Source organism: Gopherus flavomarginatus, chromosome 3, assembly GCF_025201925.1.
Source record: "Gopherus flavomarginatus isolate rGopFla2 chromosome 3, rGopFla2.mat.asm, whole genome shotgun sequence".
NCBI classification, from domain to species: Eukaryota; Metazoa; Chordata; order Testudines; family Testudinidae; genus Gopherus; species Gopherus flavomarginatus.
In genome coordinates, this window is record NC_066619.1 from 44,849,207 (window position 1) to 44,862,126 (window position 12,920).

General features: G+C 53.7%; 2 protein-coding genes across 2 annotated transcripts in view; both read right to left on the minus strand.

Moving 5' to 3' along the window:
* The window catches only part of LOC127047924 (cardiomyopathy-associated protein 5-like), a 478,816-nt gene that overhangs the window by 155,220 nt on the left and 310,676 nt on the right, over positions 1 to 12,920 (minus strand). The gene's annotated exons all lie outside the window — the stretch shown is intronic.
* On the minus strand, positions 242 to 6,797 carry LOC127048011 (bile salt-activated lipase-like). Its single transcript, XM_050947087.1, has 2 exons — positions 6,714 to 6,797; positions 242 to 1,581 (listed from the first exon to the last, which is right to left on the minus strand). The coding sequence occupies exons 1-2, from the start codon at positions 6,772 to 6,774 to the stop codon at positions 662 to 664; spliced, it is 981 nt and encodes a 326-aa protein (XP_050803044.1). The 5' UTR covers positions 6,775 to 6,797; the 3' UTR covers positions 242 to 661.

Here is a 12,920-nt window from a genome sequence, read left to right on the forward strand (position 1 = left end):
GCTGTGAAGGATTGACTGATATGCAGTGTAAGCATATTAGAGAATCCGTTGTAACTTTCAGGGTGGTTTCTGCACAGTTTTTGTATGAATTTAACTATTTAGGTTAGGGGTGTGATTTTTATCCTGAAATAGTTACATTGGTACAACCCTAGTCTGACTCAGTTATAACAGTGTAAAGCCTCAGATTAGTATAGATTGCTCCCGAAAATTGACTAATGTAAGTGCACCCCCAACCAAAACAAATTGGTACAAAAACTATGGAAACCAGGTCTTAGAAACCACCACTAGAGACTAATAAAAGTATCTATCAGTGATGTCTCTTCCTTGCTCTAGGCAGGAATTGCCATCAGGCAGGCTTTCTGAAAAGTTCACCTGAGTTCAAAGTGCTTTCAGCTACCCCTTAGCTTGCTGCTCAGTGAGTCCCAGGCTATACCCCAAGACCAGTTATCTGGGTATCTTTTCCTCTTTGGTCTTTAACGTGTTGCGTCAGGTATTACCCACACTGGCTTGGTATTGCAAAACTTGCTCAGAGGATCAACCCTTCCTCACACAAGAAATTGACTTCAGCCTCACGTGATTGCTACTCATGTGAGTAGCATGAGCTTTGGCCCTCTCTGACCTCAATGTATGTGTTAACTATTATTTTATTTATTTGGATTGTTTAAAGGATCATCTGGGGGGCTCCTCTGGTGGCATCCTTCCTGGCAGGGCAGCGCTCAGTATCCCGGTCCTCAGTCCTCTGAGGGGCTCCTCTGGTGGCATCCTTCCCGGTGAAGTGGCACTCAGCATCCTGGTCCTGGGTCATTTGGAGGGCTCCTCCGGCAGCATACTTCCCAGCGGGGCGGCGATTAGCCTCTTGGTCCTCGGTCATGTGGGGGGCTCCTCCGGCGGCATCCTTCCTGGCAAGGCAGCGCTCAGCATCCTGGTTCTGGGTCATCTGGGGGGCTCCTCCGGCGGCATCCTTCCCAGAGGGGTGGTGATCAGCCTCTTGGTCCTCGGTCATCTGCGGGGCTCTTCTGGCAGCGTCCTTCCCAGCAGGGCGGCGATCAGCATCCCAGTCCTCAGTCGTTGGGGGAGCTCCTCCGGCGGAGTCCCTTCTGGCGGGGCGGTGATCAGCATCCCGGTCCTCGGTTGTTGGGGGGGCTCCTCTGGTGGCACCTCTCCTGGCAAGGTGGCCATCAGCATCCTGGTCCTCTGTCGTTGGGGGGGCTCCTCCAATGGCATCCTTCTCGGTGGGGCGTCCATCAGCATCCTGGTCCTGGATCCTCGGGGGGGCTCCTTCAGTGTCATCCATCTTGGGAGCAGCAGGGTGGTGTTCAGCATCCTGGACCTGGGAAGTACGTGGGGATCTTCTGGGGTCCTCCTTCTGAGAAGCTGTCGAGATGTTCTTCCTCCTGGATGTGAGGTCCCGAAGAGCTGGCCTTCTGCTGTTTAATCTTCCTGTAGAGGTGCCTGCTGGGGTTTTTTTCTGCCAGCTCCTGATGTTTTCATCCTTGCTGGCGGTCCGAGTCTTTGGGCCAGGTTTCCATTGGGTTTTCTGGAATGTGGAACACACAGGAACAGCAGTCAATGAGGGTGTAGCTGAAAGAGAAGAAGAAAGAGAAATTTCTTTCAAAGCTTCAGCAGTGCAGTGCATATGCAAATCAACAGCATCTATATGCAAACCAGCTTCAGCAGAAGCATAGATCTGTAGGGCAGCATCAATTTTTTCAAAAACAGCTGCAGGAGATTCCATCTTCAGGACAATGGTTTGCAGATGCCCATTTGAAAAAATTAAACTGATAAGAACAGATTTAAAAGTTTATTAGAAAATGTTTAAAAATAAACGATACAGAGAGTTTGAAAAGTCAGTTATTGATCATCGGGGGCAGCATACACAGTATAGGGGGATGCTAGTAGTTTGGTATTGAACAGCACATAGCATATACAGTCTGCCATGTTCCCAATGCGGGGTGTACGGTGGGTGAGATCAAGATACAGTCAGGAAGCAGTGGAGGTACATCGCTCATACATACAGGTCACAGACAGTCATGGGTAAAGATAAGCGGGCTGGGTAATGAGGATAGGATGACCCTCACATGGTGGAGTTCGGTTCAGTGGGTTCAGGGCTCAGGGGATAAAGTCCAGCAGGGGAGGTCCACAAGTTTCCTCCCCCTCGTGGGTTCACAAAGTCACGCCGGCTCACACTTGGTATTGGCGGTGGCCGGTGATGTGCTCTGTGTAAATGTCTCTAGACCATCGAATAGTGTCCAAGACCATTAGGTGTCTCATGAGCCGCGTGTAGCGATGGCCCACCCCACAGGTGCGAAGTACACGTTCATTACAGTGGTCCCAGGCACCCAGGGCCCCAATGATCAGAGCGTCGGTGTAGACCTTGTAGCCCTTTGTCCGCAGGGTGTCTGCCAAGAGAGTGTATTTTTCAAGTTTGCGGGCTCGGGCTTCGCGGGAGGCCGGGGTCCTGTTCTCGAATGGGATCGTCACGTCGACGAGGATGATCTTTTTCCGGTCCTCGTCTGTGACGACGATGTCCGGGCGCAGTGGGCTGTCGGTGTCAGGGATGGTGCAGTTGACAGCGATCTCTCCCAGGTGCGGGGCGATGGCCTTCACTAGGTGGTCTTGGACGGCATTGTGGCGCAGCTGCCAGGCTCTGGCGTGGGGCCTGTAGCTGCACAGGACGTGGGGCAGGGTCTCCGTGGCGTACCCACACTTCCTGCAGCGCTTGACCGGGTTCCTGTGGCGAACGGCTCCATTGAGCGGGATGCAGTTCAGTCGGGCGCGGTGTATGAACTGCCAGTCGGCGAATCGGGTGAAGCTGCCCGCAGGGAGGAAGTGGTTGCTGGAGTCCCACTTGCTGGTGACCTCGAAGGCCTTGCCCTCGTCCGTTTTTTTCCTCAGGGTGTCCATGTAGAGCGCTTGGACGGAAGCCTTCAGGGACTTCGCCAGCATGCCTCTGGCTCCGGGGCTGACGATGGTGTTGCCCTCTGTCTCGATCCGCGGCACCAGGACTCCCAGCTCCCGCCATTCCTCACTCCATACCCAGTGGCAGCCTAGTCGCTTTCCCAGTCGGCGTGTGGCATTGCGGGCGCGGGTCCACAGCGGGGGCATGTTGCCCCTGTCCCAGGCGAATTCGCCGTCCAGGGAGCCGCTCAGGAAGGTGGCTACATCTTGGTCGGAAGGAGCTCTGCCTATTCGCTTAGTGGTGGCGGCGCATAGGGTGGTCGTTGCCACATTCTTTACCATGGTGTCCGGGCACGTCAGGAGGCGGAAGGCGTGCGTGATGACCGCGATGTCACAGAGGTCTCCCATGCGAGGGACATTGGCGCCACCATGCCTGTGAGCGATGTAGACGAGCTCGTTGCTGGCTCTCTGGGGTAGGGACATCCACTTCTTAACCAGCTGTCAGATGGTGTTGTCCGCTTTGTTGAGGGGCACCTTTGCCACGGTGGATCCTCTCAGGACGAAGGCAATGCGGGGGATCAGGAAAGTGTTGAGGGCGTTGATTTTCTGCCACGGCGCCAGCAGGGATGCGTCGATCTTGGCGGCGTCCTGCAGGATCTCCCAGATGGTGTCCTCGGGGGTCTGCTGGACACGGAAGCCCGTCGGCGTGCCAAGGTGTTGGTACGCCTGCCCCTCCGGCAGGGGGATGACAGACTCGCCCTGGATGAGGAATTCCATTGTCAGCACTGAGTCCGTCCTACTCCCGTCAACGTGGAGGGACGCACACTTCTTGGCGTTAAAGCGGAGTCCCGTCCAGTCCGTGACTCTCCCGATGGTGTTGAGCATGCCCTGGAGTCTTTCGGGGTCGTCCGTGAGTAGGACCAGGTCATCCGCATATGCCCACCCTCTCGCCATGCAGGTCGAAGCCGTCAGCGCCGTCGGAGATCACCCACAGGAGTGGCTCCATGGCGAGGTTGAAGACGATTGGGCTGAGGGGGCAGCCATGCTTCACGCCGCTGCAGATCGGAATCTCGGTGGTCACCCCTTCCACCGAGCGGATGGTGGTGCTGCAGTCCCTGTAGAGATCCCGGATTAGACGAAGGAAGGTCTCCGGCACCCCAAACTCCTGGAGTGTGCTGAATATGTGATGGTGGGGGATGGACCCAAAGGCGTTGGCCAGGTCGAGCCACGCTATCGCGCACTGCTTCCGCGCCCTCCTGGTTGTCTGGAGGACGGTCTGGAGCAGGAAGTTGTGCTCGTAGCACCCTTCCGATGGCATGAAGCCCTTCTGGGCCGGGCTGATGGCTCCCTCGGTCATTGCCCACTCCGTGATCCTGGCTGCCAGGCAGCTGGCGTACAGCTTGTACATCGTAGAGCAGAGGGAGATGGGTCTCCAGTTGCTGGGGTCGTCTCGCTCGCCCTTCTTGTGGATCAGGACGGTCATGGCCTTCTTCCAGGAGGTGGGAGACCGGCCAAAGTGCCGGCACAAGTTAAAAGATGTCGGAGAGCACAAGGCAGCCGGGGTCTCGCTTCTTGAAGAGGCTGTAGGGGATGCCGTCTGTCCCTGCCTGCAGGTATATGGGATCTTGGGGAGCAATTACCACACAGCTGGGGTTCCAATTAATTTTTTTATTAAAGGAAAAAAAAGGAAGTGGTGGGAATTTAATAATGAAATACGATGGGATGGGGTGTATAGGGTGTTTACAATAGACAACGATGGGGGGGTTCTTCTTATTGAACAGTGTAGGGAGTTCTAATAGTGGGCTACAGCAAGTGGGGTTCAGCACAATGGGATACAGTACAGTCAATAAGCAACTCTAGATACAGTGTGGAAATGCAAAGCGTACCCGAAAGAAATGCAAAATAAAATGGTAGCTTCTATATGAGTTAATAGCTCGATACACAATGTAACACAGTGGCATCAATGTAAATACAAAGTATATCAGAAAAGTGGAGGCAACCAATGGGGTGTTATAATTACAAGTAAAATGTGAGTTACAGTACAACAATATAATATCAATATAAAGGCTGGGTCAAGAAACAGGAGGGGGGGGGTGAGTGATTAGTGGTATGCAGACGAGCGGCTGGAAGCAGCGAGAGACTCTGAAGCCCTGCAGGGCAAGGACAACGGAGCAGTGTGATGGTGATCTTTGGTAGGGGAGGGGCAGCGGAGACGTGTAAAGAAGGGCTAGAGAGAGGTTTAAGCAACAGCGGACACCAAAAACAAAGGTAAAAAAAAAACAGCAAAGGGTTTGGGAAGTTTCACAGGGGGAGAAGCAGCAAGGGGTTTGGGAAGTTCGGAGGGTGACGCAGACGCAGGGGGGGAAGCAGCAAGGAGTTGGGAAGTTCGGAGAGAGTGCAGATGCGGGGGAAAAAGCAGCAAAGGGTTAGGGAAGTTATACAGGGGGAGAAGCAGCAAGGGGTTATAACAGGGAGACACGGAGGAGCACACGGAGGGGGAGATTGGAGCGGGGAAAAAACAGACACGGGAAAGTTCAGGGAGAGATCGGGACAGCAGGAAGGCGAATTTAAGCAGCAAAAAACCTTATCTATCTTAACCAACAACTAGGCAAAACAACAAATATCACAATTCTAAGCAAAGCTATAACAAGCAACTATACGGAGCAACAAAACAGTAAACTATAACAAGGCAGTTGAAACTTACAAGCTCTACAAACTTAACAAACTATGACTTATTAAACTAAAAAAAACAAGACCTATGGTGCACCTTATGCTATGGGGAGGTTACAGAGGGGAGAGTGGTATGTGTCCAGGACCCAGCTCCCAAGGAAGCCAAGGGATGGTGGCTACAGCGGTGGATACAGCTGAAAGCAGAGAGCCCCAAGGCAAAGCCCACAGGAGCAGAGCTTAGCAGCGGCACAAACTTATTTTTAGCGGCAAAGAGCCCTGGAGTTTAAGAGAGGTTTTAAGACACAGACCAAGGTTTAGCTTGAGTCTGTGTGCTGGGGAAACAGAGCCAGCAGCTAAAATAATAAAATAAAAGTATAGAAAGTTTCACAGAGGGATTCTTACCAGTCCCCAAGGCAGCAGCAAAGGCAGAAGCAGCAGCAACATCAGAAGAGGCAAGGAGGGCTCGGTACAGTCTCAATAATCAGGAGATCTCTCAGGTAGCAATTCATTCTTCGTGGGGGGGAGGCGTTCAAAAAAACGGGGGTACGCTCAAAAAATAAAACGAGAGCGGAGAAAGGACCCCCCAGAACCCCTGGCTGATCAGACCAGGCAGCAATGCAGGAACCTTTCTGAGGTGTGTTTCAAAAATGTCTGGTTTTAAAGGCAAACTTGGGCAGTTTCCCACCAGTAATCCTGATAGGCTCCCTCTGTCACAGGGGAGAGGGCACAGGGAAAAAACTGAAGGTAAGCCCAGAGACATGCCTGGACATAGTCCTGTGCAATAGGTGACTCAAGAGCACATGAGGCCTATGACTCATGCCCAGGATCTTAAAAACACATTAGGTCTTGCAGCTCTGGACATTGCCTACCCTACACCAAGCCCAGGCTCAACGAGGTGATAACAGGACTAACCCTTTGAACAGGGCAGTGGTCCCACTTAGCACGCAGCACAAGTGGCCATCCCTTTGAAAAGGGCAATGGCTCTTGTTAAACAACTTAAGGGGCCCTCCCTTTGAGAAGGGCAGTGGCCCTGGTAAACAACTTAACAGCCAGGGAAGGGTGGCCACAGGAGAACAGAAAACAAAATGGAGTCTGGGGACAGCTGTAAGAAACAAAATGGAATAGGGGATAGCTGTAACAGACACCATCATTTCCGGGCGCAGTGTTTTTGGTTCTGGAGAGCCTGGCCGTCACTTCTTTAGGCATGATGTCGGCCTCTAGGTCCTCTGTGTTGGTAACGCGGGGCAGGGGGCGGAGGCACTCCGGTCGCTGTGCGTCGTTGCTGGGCAGGCCGCCGAACACTCCGAGGAAGTAGTTGTAGAGGCGCTCGGGCGGGATCGTGCAGTAGGAGGAGGGACCATCGAGCACCTCTCTTACGGCCTTGAGGCGGTTTGTTCTGTACAGCTTCTGGATCCTTGAGGCTGCTGCAGGGTCATAGCGGCAGCCGGTGTTCCTTCTCCCAGCTCCTCTGGTGGTGGTGGTGTCGCGATTTGAGATGGGCTGTCTGAAGGCAGGCCGGATGGTCTCCTAGTTTGGCATCCGCTTGGAGGCAATCTCTGTAGAGAGCTCGCGGGTGAGTCTGTCGATGAGCAGGTCGAATTCCTCAAAGGAGGCTACCACTTGGAGCTTCTCAATCCAGGTGGCCTGCCAGGACGTGGCTGGCCGGACGGTCGGCTGCTGGTCCTCGGGTTCCTCGGTCTGCGTGGGTAGTGAGTTCGCCGCTTGGTCAACGGGTTGCCTCACTTGCGGCTCAGGGGATCTTCCGGTTGGTTCCCGAGGCAGAGTCAGTGGTGGGGTAGCAGCATTACTGGTTGTTGGTGGGACCTGGTTCGGGTCGGTGGGTGCGGGGGTGACGCCCGGTCTTCCGCGTGCAGCTGTTGTTTGAGGGGTTGCTGTAGGAGTGCGTGACCTTCTGGCGGCAGGGATCGGCCTGGTGTCTTTTGGGGCCATGCCGGTTCGTCTGACGATGGGGATCTGGTGCTGTGGTCTGACTGTGGCGTTGGCTCCTCTGATGGTAGAAGTGTGCGGGGCAGTCTGGGGGGTGGTCCCCGTTCCCCCGACAGGTGGTGTTTGTGGTGCGGGCTGAGGAGTCGCGTTGGCTCCCCTTGTGGTTGGTGCTCACAGGGTGCACCGAGGGCCAGCGTTGGTGTCTCCGGGGGCAGGGTCTTGGGCGGCCATGCGCGATGGGGCACTGATTCTTCTTGGGATGGGGTTACACTGGTTGGGCATCGAGGAGGCACTGAGACGTCTCAGCTCAGAAAGTTTCCAGGCGACCTGGGACGATGTGACAGGTCTCCTGCTGGCAGGGGCTCGGGCGACGTTTCCCGCTGCGGTAGGTGCCATCCCAACAGCGGGGCCCTGGTTGCTGAGGCGTCTGGTGAGGTTGTTGACCTGGGAGGTGGCAGTGATCCCCTTCATAGCAGGGTCCAGCGTGGGGATTCTGGAGATGGGGCTGGTCCTTTTGGTGGCATCATCGGTCCTCGAGGCGGGGGTTGCGCTTTCCTCGATTAGCGGTTGGTCCCCCCTTATCTGCCGTGACTGTGGGGATGCTGGTTGGGGTGCTGAAGCCGGACCATCGGTGGGAGTCGTGGTTGGAGCCCGCAGGACGTCAGCAGGGTTCACCTTCATGATCGCGAGGGGTCCCTTGCATGTGGCGTGATGGGACTTGCATTTCTTTTGGGTCTCGAAGGGGGCATTGCAGCGGCTACACCGGAAAGCAATCCGTTTGTTGTAGGTCTTGTGAATGTGTTTGCTGAGGGCCCCGAGGGTCTGGACTCTGTGGACGGGAAGGCAGAAGGGGCAGAGGAGGAGGCCTGTAGGGAGTGGGTCCTGGAGGTAGATGTGGTCGTCATCACCTGCCTCACTCTCCGTGGGGTGGACCCCTGTTGTGCCTGCAGACTCACCAGGTGATTCCTCTGGGTCTGGTGGAGAAGCTTGAGGAGATGAAGTCGCTCCTGGGAGTATGCTGGACTTACTGGCTATGATGTCTCTTTGCCCAGAAGGACAGCGTGTGGCATTGAGATCCAGGGCTCTGGAGTCCATTCCCCTTCGAGTGGCCCTCCTCTGGACAGGCGGGTGGCAAGAAGTTTCAGAGTCTCGGGTTGGGGAGGTTGTTCCTTCTGGAGCATCCCCCTCTGGAACAGCAGGGCAGCGCTTGGCATCCTGGTCCTGGGTCATCTGGGGGGCTCTTCCAGTGGCATCCTTCCCAGCAGGGCAGCGCTCAGCATCCTGGTCCTCAGTCCTCTAGGGGGCTCCTCCGGCGGCATCGTTTCCGGTGGAGTGGCGCTCAGCATCCTGGTCCTGGGTCGTTTGGGGGGCTCCTCTGGCAGCATCCTTCCCGGCGGTGCAGCAATCAGCCTCTTGGTCCTCGGTCCTCTGGGTGGCTCCTCTGGCGGTGTCCTTCTCAGCAGGGAGATGAACAGCATCCTGGTCCTCGGTCATCGGGGGGGCTCCTCCGGCGGTGTCCTTCTCAGCAGGGTGGTGATTAGCATCCTGACCCTTGGACGGTGAGGGGGCTCCTCCGACGGTGCGGTGATCAGCATCCCAGTCCTCGGTTGTTGCAGGGACTCCTCTGGCAGCGTCTCTCCTGGCAGGGTGGCGATCAGCATCCCGGTCCTTGGTCATCTGGGGGGCTCCTCCAGGGGCATCCTTCCCTGTGGGGCGGTGATCAGTATCCTGGTCCTCAGTCGGTGAGGGGGCTCCTCCGGCAGCGTCCTTCCTGGCAAAGCGGCCCTCAGCATCCTGGTCTTCAGTCACTGGGGGGGCTCCTCCAGCGGTGTCCTTCTAGGCGGAGTGCCCATCAGTATCCTGGTCCTGCTTCCTTGGAGGGGCTCCTCCAGTGTCGTCCGTCTCGGTAGCAGCAGGGCGGTGTTCAGCATCCTGGACCTGGGAAGCAGGTGGGGATCTTCTGGGTTCCTTCTCCTGAGGAGCTGTCGAGATGTTCTTCCTCCTGGATGTGACGTCCCAAAGAGCTGGCCTTCTGCTGTTTAATCTTCCTGTAGAGGTGCCTGCTGTGGTTTTTTTCTGCCAGCTTCTGATTTCATCCTTGCTGGTGGTCTGGGTCTTTGGGCCAGGTTTCCGTTGGGCTTTCTGGGATGTGGAGCACACAGGAACAGCAGCACTTGACGACGATATACCTGAAAGAGAAGAAGAAACAGAAATTTCTTCCAAGGTTTCAGCAGTGCAGGGCATATGCAGATCAGCAGCATCTATATGCAAATTAGCTTCAGCAGAAGCATAGATCTGTAGGGCAGCATCAATTCTTTCAAAAATAGCTGCAGGAGATTCCATCTTAGGACAGTGGTTTGCAGCTGTCCATCAGAAAAAATTAAACTGATAAGAACAGATTTAAAAGTTTATTAGAAAATGTTTAAAAATAAACGATATAGAGAGTTTGAAAAGTCAGTTATTGATCATCGGGGGTAGCATACACTGTATAGGGGGATGCTAGTAGTTTGGTATTGAACAGCACATAGCATATACAGTCTGCCATGTTCCCAATGTGGGGTGTACGGTGGGTGAGATCAAGATACAGTCAGGAAGCAGTGGGGGTACATCGCTCATACATACAGGTCACAGACAGTCATGGGTAAAGATAAGCGGGCTGGGTAATGGGGATAGGATGACCCTCACGTGGTGGAGTTCGGTTCGGTGGGTTCAGGGCTCAGGGGATAAAGTCCAGCAGGGGAGGTCCACAAGTTTCCTCCCCCTCATGGGTTCGCAAAGTCACGCCGGCTCACACTTGGTATTGGCGGTGGCCGGTGATGTGCTCTGTGTAAATGTCTCTAGACCATCAAATAGTGTCCGAGACCATTAGGTGTCTCATGAGCCGCGCGTAGCGACGGCCCACCCCACAGGTGCGAAGTACACGTTCATTACAGTGGTCCCAGGCACCCAGGGCCCCAACGATCAGAGCGTCGGTGTAGACCTCGTAGCCCTATGTCCGCAGGGTGTCCTCCAAGGGAGTATATTTTTCAAGTTTGCGGGCTCGGGCTTCGCGAAAGGCCGGGGTCCTGTTCTCGAATGGGATCGTCACAGCGACGAGGATGATCTTTTTCCGGTCCTCGTCCGTGACGACGATGTCTGGGTGCAGTGGGCTGTCGGTGTCGGGGATGGTGCGGTTGACAGCCATCTCTCCCAGGTGCGGGGTGATGGCCTTCATTAGGCGGTCCTGGATGGTGTTGTGGCGCAGCTGCCAGGCTCTGGCGTGGGGCCTGGATCTTAGCTCACAGGAGTGGGTGGAGGAAGTTCTGTAACCCTGTGATATGTGGGAGGTCAGACTAGATAATTGTGATGGTCCCTTCTCGCCTTAAAGTTTGTGAGTAAGTTACATTTGTCCCAGCTACAGCCAAAAAGCTTTTTACTTTTGTGCAAGCATTTTTCTTTTGGAAAAAATGCTGCTGCATTCAACCTTCGTCAGCTGCCAGTTTGGAGAGGGGAGGTTCTACACTTGTCTGCCATGTGAAGCAATGTGGTAGCAAGTGCAGGGAGGGGGAATAGGGGGAAGGGGTGGCAGGACAAACAATGGTGCTTCATCCACCCACAACTGAAGCAGCAGCTAAGATTATATAGGAACTCCCCTGGGCTGGTTATTCCAGTGATACTGTGGAGGGAAAAAAGGATGATCCAGCCAAGTGGCTCCATGCTGGGACACAGGCTTACACTGGGCGTTGGTCTGTTGTACCAAACACCGGAGATCAGTGAAACTGCTTGCAAGCACGCAATCATTTTGGGCCTGAGGACACTGAGCAGAGGGAATATGAAGGTAGGCCACTTCCAGGCATGGGTCAGAGCATAGGTAGATAGCAAGACAGTGCACAGGAATGAGTGCCCGGGGAGCTTATGAGAAGGGATTGGAGAGCTAACATACAAAACTAATTCATTTACATTTTTGATTCCAGAGCTGATGCTTGCACTTTTGCATGTACTTATAAAAAAATTCTTGCGCCCCACGTCACCCCCAAATAACTCATGGTTGCTCACTACCACCCCATCACAATGCACTGGGCTGGTCTGAGGATTCTGCAGGAGGGGAGTGAACCAATTCTTTGGGCTACACGCCAAATGTAAACTGCTCAGTTTCTGTGAGAGGTAGTGTGCTCCACTGGGTAAGGCACAGGCCTGGGACTCCAGAGACTTGGGTTCTGCCACTGATCTGCTGAGACCCTGGGCAAGTCTCTGTGCCTCTGCTCTCCCTCCTAGATGTTCTCTGTGTTGCTTTCTGGGCAGGGACTGTCCCTTACTATGTTTGAACAGTGGGGCAGCTCAGGAGGGTAAATTAGGAGAATATGAGTTAATTAGTTTACTCCTTTTTTTAATCACTACACCACTGGCTCAGCTGGCAACTCTGGATGCTGGTGAAATACAATGCACTGTGTGGGGTGAGGAGAGTTTGTCAGGTTCTTTCCCCACTCCCCACCTCCTGCTGCAGAAATGGAACCCAGTTGTTTGTGCCTTTCAACTGTACCAATCTCCTTCCACTTTCAAGGCTCCCTCTGCAAGAAAACGAGCTAAGGCAGAGTTAAACAGCCCCATGCCGCTCCACAGACTGACCTTAGCAAAATGAATATGCTTTATCTTCAGTGTGTTTTGACCTTGGGGTAACTCGTGCCTGTTAGCAGACTGAGGTTAAAAAAGAAAAAGTGCCATTTTCAGTAGTGAAGCCAAGCCCTGGGTGAATCTGGAGCAGAGGTGACAAGAGCTTGCAATTACCCTCCCGGAAAAGTGCTGTGAGGAAGCTGTCTGAGGACAAGGTGAGTAGTGGGAGAATGAAATGACCTGAGGAAAGCCAGCAAAGGGATCAACCACCACACCAATGTTTAACTTTGCAATTGCATTGAGTTTTTGAAGAGGGACCTTGTGGCTAGGCACAAGCATCACAGGAAATCAGCAGATCTTAGATGCTTCCCATTTCTGCCCCAGACTATTTAGTCACCTTGTCCGTTGCTGTAAATCACTATTGGCTTTGTTTCTCTTTTGGCAAAATGGAGATGACAACGTCTGTCTGACAGAAGCATTGGGAGAGGATCACTCATCTGGTCCAATGGTAAGTGCCCTACAAATGTCCATAAATAATGAATATATTTAAGAAAACCACAAAATAGAATTCAAGTCTGGATACATTTATTAAAACTGCACCATCCCAGTGCATTTAGGCTTCATAGTTGACAGACTACCAACTTGTATTGCACCTAGGACTGCTACATCATATTGCATCTTCTGCGAGCACAATGCCAAGTTAGTACTTTTGTTTGCATAGACAACTTACAGGAAAGAGTTTTATGCACTAAATGCTTTTGGCTAAGATTGTGTGTTATTAACTCTTCTAGATCAATTTTTACCCAGAGTAGTGC